This window comes from Penicillium samsonianum (assembly GCF_028829775.1).
Source record: "Penicillium samsonianum strain IBT 33392 chromosome Unknown utg000005l_segment0_segment0, whole genome shotgun sequence".
Lineage (NCBI taxonomy): Eukaryota > Fungi > Ascomycota > Eurotiomycetes > Eurotiales > Aspergillaceae > Penicillium > Penicillium samsonianum.
Window position 1 is genome coordinate 1,970,173 of NW_026643263.1, and position 13,674 is coordinate 1,983,846.

At 50.3% G+C, this 13,674-nt stretch overlaps 6 protein-coding genes across 6 annotated transcripts; 4 read left to right on the top strand and 2 right to left on the bottom strand.

The window, feature by feature from the left end:
- Window positions 1-511: 511 nt before the first annotated feature.
- Window positions 512-2,094, top strand: N7471_009644 (M48 family metallopeptidase; the record flags this gene model as incomplete). The annotated part of the gene is made up of 8 exons (XM_057282363.1): window positions 512-1,179; window positions 1,258-1,498; window positions 1,555-1,579; window positions 1,639-1,684; window positions 1,740-1,803; window positions 1,852-1,883; window positions 1,936-1,994; window positions 2,045-2,094. 8 exons carry the CDS (start codon window positions 512-514, stop codon window positions 2,092-2,094), a joined length of 1,185 nt encoding a protein of 394 aa, XP_057133246.1.
- A 328-nt stretch (window positions 2,095-2,422) lies between these two features.
- Window positions 2,423-4,322, top strand: N7471_009645 (chaperonin-containing T-complex subunit CCT8; the record flags this gene model as incomplete). The annotated part of the gene is made up of 3 exons (XM_057282364.1): window positions 2,423-2,481; window positions 2,598-2,968; window positions 3,037-4,322. The coding sequence occupies 3 exons, from the start codon at window positions 2,423-2,425 to the stop codon at window positions 4,320-4,322; spliced, it is 1,716 nt and encodes a 571-aa protein (XP_057133247.1).
- Window positions 4,323-4,727: 405 nt separating this feature from the next.
- Window positions 4,728-5,447, top strand: N7471_009646 (mitochondrial 54S ribosomal protein bL12m; the record flags this gene model as incomplete). The annotated part of the gene is made up of 2 exons (XM_057282365.1): window positions 4,728-4,976; window positions 5,118-5,447. 2 exons carry the CDS (start codon window positions 4,728-4,730, stop codon window positions 5,445-5,447), a joined length of 579 nt encoding a protein of 192 aa, XP_057133248.1.
- A 428-nt stretch (window positions 5,448-5,875) lies between these two features.
- On the top strand, window positions 5,876-7,455 carry N7471_009647 (uncharacterized protein; the record flags this gene model as incomplete). Its single annotated transcript, XM_057282366.1, has 2 exons — window positions 5,876-6,365; window positions 6,446-7,455. 2 exons carry the CDS (start codon window positions 5,876-5,878, stop codon window positions 7,453-7,455), a joined length of 1,500 nt encoding a protein of 499 aa, XP_057133249.1.
- Window positions 7,456-7,850: 395 nt separating this feature from the next.
- N7471_009648 (velvet factor family protein) lies at window positions 7,851-9,496 on the bottom strand (the record flags this gene model as incomplete). The annotated part of the gene is made up of 2 exons (XM_057282367.1): window positions 7,851-8,871; window positions 9,069-9,496. The coding sequence occupies 2 exons, from the start codon at window positions 9,494-9,496 to the stop codon at window positions 7,851-7,853; spliced, it is 1,449 nt and encodes a 482-aa protein (XP_057133250.1).
- A 2,705-nt stretch (window positions 9,497-12,201) lies between these two features.
- On the bottom strand, window positions 12,202-13,548 carry N7471_009649 (uncharacterized protein; the record flags this gene model as incomplete). Its single annotated transcript, XM_057282368.1, has 1 exon — window positions 12,202-13,548. One exon carries the CDS (start codon window positions 13,546-13,548, stop codon window positions 12,202-12,204), a length of 1,347 nt encoding a protein of 448 aa, XP_057133251.1.
- Window positions 13,549-13,674: the final 126 nt, after the last annotated feature.

Sequence of the window (13,674 nt, forward strand, 5' to 3'; positions counted from 1 at the left end):
GGGTTCTGTCGGTTTTCTTTTTAATTGTTTGAACATGTGACGATTTACCGGACTTGTTTTTCTTTTTTTATACACATGTGCATCCAGCCTTACTAGTTTCTCTGAACCTATTAGTTGCCTGGGGATTAGTACATACACACCTCATTGAAACTGTTCTTTGCTTCCAGCCATATATCTCAAGTGGATTGACTCGTGGACCTAGTTATGTATGTATTGTGAGAATTTCTGTAGAGGAACGGTAAACGATGTCAAAAGATAGTGACTTCAATGTTAATTCGAAGAAGCAGCTAGGATATCCTCACAGTGGGGGATTTTGGAGACATGACGTTGCTCACAGGCCGGATGTCACGCGTGGACGAAGAATGGGGAAAGTGGCTTATCGCCGACTACTGATTCTCTCAGATCTTCAACTTGCAACTTCCCGCGGGGAAGGTCTGGTTTACCTAGATCATTGCAAATTGTCAAATTCTCTTCTTGACAACATTTCCATGAGCTAGACAGGCTCTCGACCATGCTCCGTCAATCTATGGCGCGCGCTTTCCGCAGCGCATGCGCATACCCTTTCTTATCGCCGAAGCCCTCCACCCACCTCAAGGCCGCCTCACTCGCAGCTCGAACATCACGCTCATACAATACCGCAGGGCCTCAATTCTTTACTAATCGGGCTACCTCTCTGCGCTCTCAGATTGCACCCCTACGACAGCCTCGACTCCAATCACAACTCTCATTTCACACACCTTCCCCAAGCAACCAGCGCACCTTCTCCTCAAGCCACCGATCCGCCTACCAACAAAGGCAGAACCAATACAACCGATTTCGAGGCAGCGCCCGCCAACCTATCGTTTTCCGCTTAGTGCAGAATGCAAAACCGCACCACTTTGTTGCGATTGGCGTGGGGATATCCGGACTTTATCTATACAACACGGAGATAGTGGAGATGACCGGTCGACGACGGTTCAACTGTATATCTTGTCACCAGGAGCTAAACATGGGCGAAGAGAGTTACCGCGAGGTTCTCAGTTCCGAGCGTGGGAAGATCCTACCCCAAAACCATCCTCTTACTCGTATGGTTGATGGTGTGCTGCAGCGCTTGATCCCGCAGGTGGATATTGAGGGCGCTGATTGGAAGGTTCATGTTATCAAGAATGATGGAATGGTTAATGCTTTTGTGCTTCCTGGGTAGGTTCTACTGGGTTTATGGTTGATGTTTCGGTCCTATCGTTGTGGACTTGGCTGACATTGCTTTGCTTCGCTTAGGGGAAAGGTATTCGTCTACACGGGTATCTTGCCCATTTGCAAAGATGAGGATGGCTTGGCTGCTGTACTGGGACATGAAATTGCTCATGTCGTGGCTCATCATCCTGCAGAGCGTATGAGCAACAGTTTCATTAAGCTGGGAGCTGTGTTCGCTATCTCTTTCTTGTTCGATGTCTCCGGGCAGTTTTCTTCTTTCCTTTTGAATCTCATGTATAGCTTGCCAAACTCGCGGACGCAAGAGGTATGTTTCGTTTTTGGTTTTTACTACATGGTCACTTGGCTAATCTCTATCTACAGGCTGAAGCAGACAATATTGGACTAAGTATGAACCCTTGAAACTATGGATCAACTTGCGATTATGCCACTAATGATTGTGATCAGTGATGATGTCCAAAGCCTGTTTCAACCCTGAGGCAGCTGTCAATCTGTGAGTCAATATGACAGAATATGTTAGCGACTTAGGCTTTGCTGATAATTGCTAGATGGGCTCGCATGCATGAGCAAGAGAAACAGGCCCCTCCACAGTTCATGTCCACTCACCCATCGGTAGGTTTGGAGAATTCATATAAAGGGATCAAAGCTAACTTACAGTAGAGCTACAACCGAATGGAAACCATTCAAGGATGGTATGACCGTGTCCCCGGCGTTGACTTATTTGTTACTAATTCGATCAAATAGGCTCGACAAGGCCGAAGCAATCTACCAGGAGAATGGGTGCGACTCTGTCAAAGGATATAGTAAGAGCTTTCTTTCTTTGTTCCATATACTAAATTGCTAACTTCTTTAGTGCCTGGTTTCCGAACCGCGTATAGTTCGCATGTCTCGTATTTGAGATGATCAACAGAGCATCCAAATCAATAGTGCATTGATGGTAACTGTGTATTAGTATTAGCCAATGTATTAATAAACATGAGAGCATCTCCCATTATAGACCTCATGAAACAATAAACAAAAACATACATAAAGGTAGGATATTAGAGATTGTAATGTTGCTGATCTATAGCAACGCCAAGCAACTGGGCAACTGGCGGGCTCCCCCTCGTGCAAACCGAGCAAACCCACCACCGCAGCTCCAAAAATTGCCCGGCACAACAGCTCCATCCACTCCTTCACATTCAACCCATTTGATATCCAGTCGCATCTCTTTCGGAAGCGACCTAATATCATGTCGCTATCAATCCCAGGTCCCTCCCAGGCGGGGCTCTTCAAACCCGGGTACCAGAGGTGAGTTCGAAAAGTCGGGGAGCCCGAAAACCCACCGCAATAGGGACCTCCTTATCTGCCGCCCCTCCAAAAAAAAGAAGCAAAGCAATTGACTGATTGTGTTTCTTGCTGTATAGCCACGATGCCGAAGATGGAGCCGTTATCCGTAACATCGAAGCCTGCCAGGCTATCTCAGGAACCGTCCAGACCTCCCTGGGTCCCTATGGCCGTAACAAGATCGTCATCAACCACCTGCAAAAGATGATTCTGACCTCCGACGCGGCTACGATCCTTCGTGAGTTGGATGTTGTTCACCCCGCTGCTAAGCTGCTTGTTATGGCGAGTCAGCAGCAGGATGCGGAGATGGGTGATGGTACCAACTTGGTTATTGTGTTGGCCGGTGAATTGTTGAAGAAGGCAGAGGAGTTGATCCGTATGGGTCTCAAGACGAGTGATATTGTTTCCGGATACGAGAAGGCTCAGAACTTTGCCTTGTCCGTTCTCGAGGGTATGTTTTCCTCCCCCATGATTGGTTTGTCGATATACAAATGAGGGAATGTTTCTGATTCCATCTAGAGCTCGAGGTCGACAGACTCCAGGATATGCGATCGGCAACAGAATTGAGCAAGGCTCTCCGCACAGTTGTGGCTGCTAAGCAGTCCGGTACGGAGGATGCTTTGGCTGCGTTGGTTGCGGAGGCGGTTCTGGCTGTGTTGCCCAAGAACCCCCTTAACTTCAACGTCGACAACGTGCGAGTCGTTAAGATCATGGGTGGTAGCTTGGAACAGTCGAAAGTGGTGAAGGGTATGGTCTTCCCCCGGGAGCCCGATGGAACTATCAAGAAGGCCAGCAAGGCCAAGGTCGGCGTTTTCAGCTGCCCCATCGATATCAGCCAGACCGAGACCAAGGGCACAGTTCTCTTGAAGAATGCTAAGGAGATGATGGACTTCACCGCGGGTGAGGAGGATCGTCTGGAGATTGCCATTAAGGAGCTATACGATTCTGGCCTCCGTGTGGTCGTTGCCGGCTCCACTGTCGGCGACTTGGCCATGCACTACCTCAACCGTTTCAATATCCTGGTCATTAAGATTCTGTCTAAGTTCGAGCTCCGCCGCTTGTGCCGCGTTGTCGGTGCCACACCTCTGGCTCGCCTGGGTGCCCCCATGCCCGATGAGATGGGCCAGATTGACGTTGTCGAGACGACCGAGATTGGCGGTGACCGAGTGACCGTCTTCCGCCAGGAGGATGCCAACGCCATCACCCGCACAGCAACCATTGTCCTGCGCGGTGCCACCCAGAACCACCTGGAGGACGTTGAGCGTGCCATCGACGACGGTGTTAACGTCGTCAAGGCCATCACCAAGGACCCCCGTCTCGTGCCCGGTGCCGGTGCCACGGAGATCCAGCTTGTCGAGCGCATCTCCAACTTCGCCGACCGAACCCCCGGTCTGCCCCAGTACGCCATCCGCAAGTTCGCCGAGGCCTTCGAGGTCGTCCCCCGCACACTCGCCGAGTCTGCCGGTCTCGATGCCACCGAGGTTCTCTCGCGTCTGTACACCGCACACCACCGCGCCGCTGCTCCTGGCGAGTCATCCGAAGAGGATGACGAGGAGGAGGGTAGCTCATCTGAAGAGGAGGAACCCTACTGGACTACGGGTGTGGACCTTGAGATTGGCGACTCCGACGGCACTCTGGACACTGTCGAGGAGGGTATTCTAGATCTTATGGCCACGAAGATGTCTGCGATCCGTCTGGCCAGTGAGTCTGCCCGGACGGTGCTGAGCGTCGACCAGATTATTGTCTCGAGACAGGCAGGAGGCCCCAAGCCTCCGCAGGGTGGCGGTGATTGGGACCAGGACTAAATGTTTAAAAAAATGAGCGATGAGGGTCTGGATGCTGTTTGATAATATGAGGCCTATAGATCTTCGTACGATGATACGCTTTTTGAGAACCATTGTAAATTGGACTATCTTTCTCTTCCAGTAATTTTTCTTTGCTCTCTTCGTATATACCTACTACAAATCTCTTTTATAATGAAAGAATTCAAAGGATATCAAAATTGAGTTGATCATACGTTTGGTGCTCCGGCTGTGTTTGCCTGATAGATACACAAGTATGCCTAAGGCATTATAAATCACGTGCCACTCCCAGATTTTCCTCGAGTGTTTCCTTTCGGTCTTGATATCAACGAGCCGCGATTCCAATCCCCATCACTTTCCTCTAATTTCCCTTTCTCTCGAGCTTCCCACCTCTTTCTCACCTCCGCCATGTCCTTCTCCACCCAGGCCGCAGCCCGCTGCGCCAGACAGCTCTCCGGCTCCGTCCGCCCGTCCTCCCTGCGCATTGCGACCTCCGCTACATACCTCACAGCCCGTCGCACACCCAGCAGCCGGCGATGCGAATCCACCCAGGCAGCCCCTGCTGCTGCCGCCACCAACCCCAAGATCTCCCAGATTGTCGACCAGATCAGCACATTGACGCTGCTCGAGACTGCCGACCTGGTGTCTAGCTTGAAGGTGTGTTTTTGACAATCTACACATAATGCATGGATTTCCAAAGAGGACATGCGGACATTGGATATATCTATCTATCTACATTATCCCTTTACTCAATTGAGGTATTTGTCCGAACCATTGCTAACCAAAACGTTTGCACAGACCCGCCTGAACATCCCCGACCTTCCCGTTGGCGGCTTCGCCATGGCCGGCGGTGGTGCCCCCGGTGCGGCCGCTGCCGTTGAGGAGGAGGAGGCTGCTCCCGCCGCTGCCGAGAAGACCCTGTTCAACCTGAAGCTCGAGTCTTTCGAGCCTACCTCCAAGCCCAAGGTCATCAAGGAGATCAAGACCATGCTCGGCCTGTCGCTGGTGGACAGCAAGAAGTTTGTCGAGTCCGCGCCCAAGATTCTCAAGGAGTCTGTGCCCAAGGAGGAGGCGGAGAAGCTCATTGAGACGTTCAAGGCGCTCGGTGCCAAGGCGACTATGGAGTAAAAGATGTGTTATTATTTAGGCACGGGGGAGTGGATAGATTGGGAAGAGAGTCGGGGAAGATGTTGTTGCTTTGGTCTTTCCCTCTCTTTTTCTCTCTTTGGATTCTTGCTTTTGAGAGATCTTGTTGAACATTTATTGTGTTTGGCCTGGCAGATCAAGGCAAAATGTACATTATACGCATTGTGTTCTGGGACCGTCTGGTACAGAGGTCTCGTTTGGTTAATTGATGCATTTAGCATATCGATGCTATTCGATTACTTTTAAAATCAGTAAATATATTTAAATGCTAACTTTGGCGTATAGTCAAGTTATTGGTAGATCTAAATATCGGAGTAGCTTCGCGAAGTTCCCGATCTCCAAAACTTCAACCAGAGAAAACCTCCCCCTCACCCTACCACCCCCACGATTTCCCCTCCGCACTCTTTTCCATGGCCAGACCATTGATTCTGCCGTTGCAATGGCCCCAATTACATCAAGCTCTCTCTCCAAAAGCGCACGCTTTACGTTACCACGGCGCGCAAGCTTGCACCGCTCGAGCTATCACCAATGGCAACACAACCACATTGAAACGACCCTTCCACACCACTCAAACACGATCAGCTCTCGGGCGTTCATCCCAAGCACCATCTATTCGAAAACAAGAGAGGAGGGGGACAAGAGTGGTACCCGAGAATGTGTTGGTAGCCCGAGGTGGAGTGAAACTAGACCGTGATGGGTTTTGGAATGGTTATTGTATTGCGCATGTTGAACCAACGTTGGCTGAGTTTAAGCAATTCACACGCCAACTTTATGAGACTTACTCTTTCATGTTACCGCCGGGTGTCAACTTGGCGACGTTCGGATCCGTGGGTGAACAGTTGATCAGGCTATCGCACTCGCAGCGCCCTTCCGCAAGTCTTGTTCGGAGTATCTCAATAGGTGAGTTTAAGTCTCCAATCTGCATAGAGCGGAAGGCTACGGATTGGATATTTTGATACTAACCATGCACTTTGTTATAGATGTCGATGCCATTTATCGAATCGCGCTCATTCTTGCCGAGCTTCAAAAAGGCCAGTTCATCTATCAATGGGCGTTGACCAGCTGCGCAAAAGCGCATTCGCGCCGAGCCCTTGTCGACCTCGTGAACCGGTATATCAGCACGGACGGTGTGGACATTTACCAGAACACCGAGTGCATAGCGCAGGTCAAAGACTTGGCTCTCAACGACGAATTCCCTCATGCGATTATGCTATATGCCAAACTGCTCATCTGGCGCGGTGAGAACGGACAAGCCGCCCGGCTTCTAGAACAGAAGATTCTACCATATTTGCAACCCACGACCAAACACCCTCCCCTTTGGGAGGATATAAGGTTATCGGACAACTTCGATTCTCCCTGGCGGATGTACGCTGTTGCTGTTGAGAAGGAACAGGGTCTAGAGGGCATCCAGAAGGCCACGCAGCGAGCAGCCCTGGAGTTCCACGACCCAGTCGCCTTGACTGACTTTGCCATCTCCGTGTTGGAAACTGAGGCCCCCAACAAATACGAGGCGTACGAGGCGTACATGGCTGCTGCTGCGTTGGCGGGACACGCTCCGGCCTGCTTTCACCTTGCCAATTTATATTACCGCACCTTTCAAGGCGAATTTACCACCGAAGCAGAGAGAGTCGCCAAGAAGAGGGAAGTGGCCAATGCCGCGCGCAGCGCCTGGTTGAGACGCTTCGAGCCTATAGCAAGTTGGGTTCATACGCTGTTCAACCAACCCATGGATCACAAGACATACCGCATGCTCGCGATGGATTGGTACGAGCTTGCTTTTGATCAGGGAAACAGTGAGGCTGGGTATATCCTGGCCATGCTCTTTCGAGAGGATGGCGATATGGAGAAAAGCCGTGAGGTGTACAAGATTACTGCTGAACAGGGTCTTCCGACCAATTTGTCAAAGAGAGGCCTGTTGGAGATGAGGGATAAATGGGAAGACCGGACCTTCAACCCTGGTCTGCCTCCTAAGCTTTTGAGGCTTGCTTAGATGGCTTTGGGCTGTTGTGTTTATATCTCTGCTGTACAATTTTTTTTTTTGCCTGTATCACTATGTATCATAGCAATGTTTCTTTTTGGGCCTTGATTGATACCTTTCCTTCTATATATTCCCCCGCTCCCAAGCATTCATGTCTCATCTCGCCTATTCCATGCTGAACTGACAGAAAGAGAAAGCAAAAGGTCAGAACTGTCGTTATGATTGAAGAAAAGAATCAAACGCCATTCCTGTTTCATCCCCGAATCTAATTTTCCTTTCTTCGTGCCAAACCCCACAAAGCCATTCACAGACTCCAAACCAACAACCAAGATATTCGAAGGATGATAATATCAACACAACAGAAGAAGAGAGAAGAACCCCCAAAAAACGACAAGAACCCCAACCAATCATCGCCTCTTCTTTCCCTTCCCCTTCCCATGCCCCCTCGTTTTCAACTCCACAAACCCAAGCTCCTTCAATCCCTCCGCAAGAATCGACGAATCCCTCATCCCAGGAAAATCCTTCGCAGGATAAACACGGAACGGATCAGACCACGCCTCCGCAAGAATCGGCATCGACTGCCCCGTATCCTCAACAGAGCCCCAATTCATCAATCGGAATTGGAGCCTGTAGAGACCCGCCGAGCGGATCGAGAGATCCGCGAAGATGAAAAAGGTAGCCGGTTGGTGGAGACGCGAGGCGGCGTGGTTGTAGACGTCGTGGGCGGTATTGTCGAGATGGGGATCGGTTATGGAGGATGGGTGTGCGGGAGCGGAGTTGGGATCTGGGTCGGCGTCGACGTAGAAGGGGGACATGAAGGCTTTGCCGGATAGTAATGGTGTTGAGAAGTTGTCGTCTGTGCGGGCGACGCCATCTGTTTCTCGTTCTCTCTCTCCTTCTCGTTCTCTATCGCGATTCCGGTCCCAGTCTTGATCTCGGTCGTGATCGCGCTCGCGCTCCCGCGGTTGTGTTTCTGTTGGTTCGGCCCATGGTAAGGAGGGCGAGACGGGGAATAGTAGACAGCCCACTGTGAAGCGGGGGTCCTGGAGGAGATCCCGGTCTTCTTGTGAATTTGAGTCGAAGTCGGTGAGGAGGATCTGGACGATTGGGGGTGGGTCGACGGGGCGGCGGTCTCTGTCGCCTGCGCCGCAGGCTCGTGCGGCGATGGGTTGTTGTCGGATGTGGAGATGGTATCGGGATTGGGTGGATGGTCGTCTGGGTGGTGGAGGGGGTGATGGTGATTGTGATTGTGGCTCTGGTTCATGGTGGAGGAGTTTGTCGAAGCCGTGTGGCATTCTGTAGTTCGCGTTTCGGGATTGCGGTTTCGGGTCTTGGTGGGTGCTGGGTAGTATAGGATTGAATGCGTGGGTTGCAGCGCTTTTATCCGACCAGACGGGGCTGGGCATGGCCGTGGAACTGCTGCTGTGTCTATATGAAATTTCGTGGTCAGAATGTGGTTCTTATTCGAATGTATCCCTGCGTTGTGTAACCTGTCACAGATGTGACATGAGAGGAGGAAGGAGGGATTGTGTTCGAAATTCTCAAGCCAAAGACATCGCATCAGGATGGACCACTGACAGATAGAAGTGGTTCAATCGACAGAAACGAAAAGAGAGGGACTTTACTGGGACTCCACGTCGTATGTCCAGCTCCGGTGACTATCATAGTCACGGGCATGGCTCGAGGTTGGGTATGTTCTCTCTTCGTATGGGTTGTAGTAACCACGGGCATCAGAGCTTCCCGGAGGTTGGTGATAGGATCGCAGATGGAGCGCTTGCGGCATAGGTTGTGTGTTCATGTAGGCATTGTCGGACGAGAGCATATATCGTGGATCTGCGCTTCTCTCCGGAACAACCAAGGCAGGAGGCCTTGGACCAAGGGACGCTCCGACCATAGGGTGCTCATAGCTCGTGCTCTGTATAATCTGTCGAGGCTCATGTCGGTACGGATAGGGCAAGGGTATCGGGCCGCGGTGTTGAGTGCGGGGGACCGAATCGATATATGGCCGTTCCGGCGTGGAATTCCCACATTGCTGTGGCGGTGGCCTCGACATCTATCGGAAACTTGCGCAAGTGCCGACAGGTGGTCCTTGTGTTATAGTTTAGATATTGCCGTATTCGGGTTGGTATCAGATCGAGGCATCGAATACAACCCAGCGGTCAGATAATCACGATCAGAACAGAGTCAAAGTCCCAGATAGTATTATATATGTTGGGGATGGGAAAGAGAAACATATCCGGTCAATGAGGGCATCTGATGGTCCGCATGTGAATGCAGCTGGTTAACAGCAATATCTCATGACACAATTTCGGTATCCTTTTTCTTCGCTGGCTCCGTGAAATTGGATCTATACTTCCTTCGGGGGGATTCGTTGGCCACCGATTTTCCTCAGGAACCGGGAACAAAACGTCCACGCACAGCAAAATTTAAACACCCCTGTCAAGTTTCCCCGGGCTATCCAATCACCCGAGGGCTGGGATATGACAGGAGCCAAGTGGGAATGGCGAATTGCATCAACAGTATGGATCCCTTTCTTTTTGTTTTAGTAGAAACTCATCCTTGATGCTCTACGATTGGCGTATCCACCGATGATGAGAAAGGGAAGAGCCGGGGGAACGGGCCGAGCGGGTTTTGCCACGAGAAGGGGAGACCAGTATTAAGTGGGCGTCAGTATTAAGTGGGCGTCTGTGGACATGGGCTGTGCCTCCATGGGAATGGTGCGTGGAGGAGGATTAACTGGGACTCTCCTGGCAGAAAATGATGTCCGGCCCGGTTCTCTGATCTCTGGAAAGACGGTCAGGCAATCGAATATAAGTGGAAGTCGTTCTGCATTGTGGAACTCGCGTGTACAACTGGGAAGCTTCTCTGTGAACTGGGTGCTCTGAAGTGTCTCGTGTCGCCGGTGTACAAGTCCGTTTTCGACCTATCGGGCTAGTGCGAATGGGGCCAAAAAAAGACAAAGTAACAGAGTCCTCGTGGAAAGATGCCTTTTTGCGAACCGGGGCTACAAACTTGTGGGCCACAGATTGGACCATAGGGGGTTATCGTGCCTTAGCCCGTCTCAAATGTGTAAACAGTACTCCGTACGGTGTACGGTGTAACAGGCTTGTGAGAAAACTCAGATCTCCGCTTTATAAAGTACTCCGTACAGAACAACAAATTTGCCGGATGCTGACCGACAAGCCTTCGGAGCAACGAGGTATCCAGTTCAAATCCCAAGTGGCTGGAGCTGCGAGCTGCCGTGAGGCGCGGTGATTGGCGTTCAACCGTTGCTTGGCAATCCTTCAGAAAAAGATCTGCCCCCCTACCCCCACAATGGGGAATCTGGAAGTGCTGGGATTCACCGTGATAGTGGGCCGATCTTGGGTGTACGATGTAGTCCCAGATACTTTCGAGGCAAGTAGTAACCCTTTCGGAGGGAAACCGAGAAGCATATAGATCGGCAAGTTCCTCAGATAGCTTTCCTGAAATTTAAAGTCAATTAACATTCCAGGACAACGCTCTTACCATTGCATTCTCCCCGCTCGTAGGTCTTCAAGTGGACATTGACACCAATTCCAATTGGGGATGGGGCAATTATCGTTTACTGTCAGATCGATCGGCGAGGCAGCTACAATTTGGCGAAGGCGAACGGCAGGTTAGACAAGTTCAAATGGGTCCAAGCGCTAGAGACAATCTATTGTAAGAATAACAGATCCGAGAATTGTGCCTACATCTTATGTGGCGTTTTGCCGATGCTGTGGGCCATTTTTGAGGATTTTGCAGCCCGATGTTGGAAGAATTGGTCTGTCATAGGATTGGAATTCTTCGTCCCGCAAATGCAGGAGTTCGTCAATGGCGACCATTCGAGCTCTAAACATCATCGGCAGATGTAGGGATTCAGATCCCGTGAGCTTCCACGTCAGTTCTCATGCGTCGAACTTAGACTAGGCGGAGATCAATGACCTCACTGCAGTTCTTTGTAAATGAGAATCGAACACCCTATGATGTAGGGCGACTGAGAACCGACACAAGTCAAAGTTTTTCGGTATGCACCCCCACATAGAGGTGTGGCTGCGTTTGGCTGTTCCTTGTAGTTCCCTACAATACCGAGATGACTGCCCCCTTGAGAGCCTTGCGGATCTGCGGTTGCTGCGTGCTGCAGGAATGAGTGCAATAGTCCGTGTCTCCATCTGTTCATCGTCACACAACCGGCCAGAATAGGAAGGGATATTCTGACAAACTACCATTCGTAGCCAGGCACATCCAAGATTTCGAAGGCTTCAATATGAAATGGGTGGCGTGCGATCCATCCTTACCGACGATCCTGATAGTGCAAATGGCGTGGGTGGCTTGACTCTCTGTGGTGTGGAAAATCCGCCTCAGTGCGTGTCACTGGTAAACTCATAACATCCCCGGAGACACCGAGACAATCCAAGCTGGGATCAGGATCCCTGTCAACTGTCGATTACAACTGTTGATTGGCAGGCATAGGATCATAGGGACACCTCCGTTGGATTTTAGACGAAGGAGTAAAATATCATAAAGCTTTTTATTGAGAATATGGGAGTGATATTGGAGATGGAAGTGTGGCTGAAAAGGATATGCCTGGCGACTACAACGTTGTGGTACATCTAGATTCTGCCGAAGCACATCACCGCTCAGTCATATCAACACCTGGCCCCGGGAGCATCCACCTGGGCATGATTCATCTCAGTGTCCAAATGACATTTTCATCGTTTCATGATTTCATGGGTATTTCACACTGTAGGGGAATACTCAATACTCTAGATCTGCACTTGGATCTACATCCAGATAGTAAGGCCCCCAGCAATTTCGAGAATGAGTGCGTATGCCAGTGGGATAAAATGTTGGTTGGTCAGGATTGGCTGAGAGCGTGAGATGCATCAAGGCACCAAGAGGGCCATCTGAAGGTGTTGGACCACAATCAATGACCCCGTTGTTCTGTCCGACATAAAGTCCGAGGAGTTCCCCGAAATGACGGTCCCAAACCACGATGTAGCCTGATGGCTGCCATGGTTGGTCTGGACTATACCGCATGTCCATGCAACCGAGTTGCATCAAATGTAAGTTATTGATTCCCATTTGTGGAACTCCATGAATGATCAAACGAGCCCGAATAAGGCCTAGGGTAGATGGGGGCATAGGCTCAGAGGAATCACGCAGTGCCGGAATTTGGGAGTTAGAAAATTCAATCGGTGAGTGTTCTGGTACCCATCGAAGTTCGAGCGATTCATATTTGGTGCGAAATTCATCAAGCCGTGCCGGATTGTAATCAAGATGAGTGACGATCTTTTGGGACTGTCCGTCGTGGTCATTCAACAGATCTACAACCCTGCCCAGTGCAGCCGGAGACTTGGAGCAGCCATGAACGCGAAGCTCTGTATACAACTGTCTTCCATGATCAGAGCCAACAGATTTGTTATCAATTTTGGGCAAAGGTTGATCATCAAATGTCTCGTAGACTGATTCTGAAGGGTCCAAAGCCGTACTGAAATGGGTTTGACTCTCAGGGCTCCATTGAACACCCATCCTTCGATCCATATCCTCAAGACAGAACCCAAGTAGTTCGAGGTAGTCCTCTCCCCTCACTAGGTCAGGTAGTGCCTCACCCACAATAAGGTCACTAAGGAGGAATCGAACATTCGGGAACTTCGCAATGAATGGCAGGTTATCACCGCAATGTTGTGAGATATCTTCCAACCATTTCACTGCTGTTTCAGACTGAACATTTTGGATCAGACCCAGCACTACCTCATAGGCAGCGATGCAGCTCTGATAGTTTTTAGGTTGAATGTTCTTCAAGAAATGAGACCAGCATCTGTGAAGCACTTCATCATTTCCAAGCCTAGCAAGTAGACAGATATAATCCTGGGCTTTGCTTTCATAATTGAATTGGTTGCCAATTTGATCAGTAGATTGCGTCCAGAACAAGGTATTATGCAAATTGTGATTTTGGGTCACGAGTTCTCCTTCGCCTGTAATCTCAGCAACGATGGGATTGGGGTCATAGTATGGGTCCTCAAAAGCTTTGCAGTCAAGTGCTTCAGAGCAAGATCGGACTATCTGCAAACTTTCATGGAGACTTAGGGCTGGAACGCCCATGTGGTGGTGGCAATCCAAGAAGTGCCTGAGATCTGAAGGCGAAAGATCAAGAGATGCAAAGCATAATGCTATAGTGTACATCCCAGGCTGGATAGGAAGCTGGAGACGCTTCAGTCTTGCAAACAA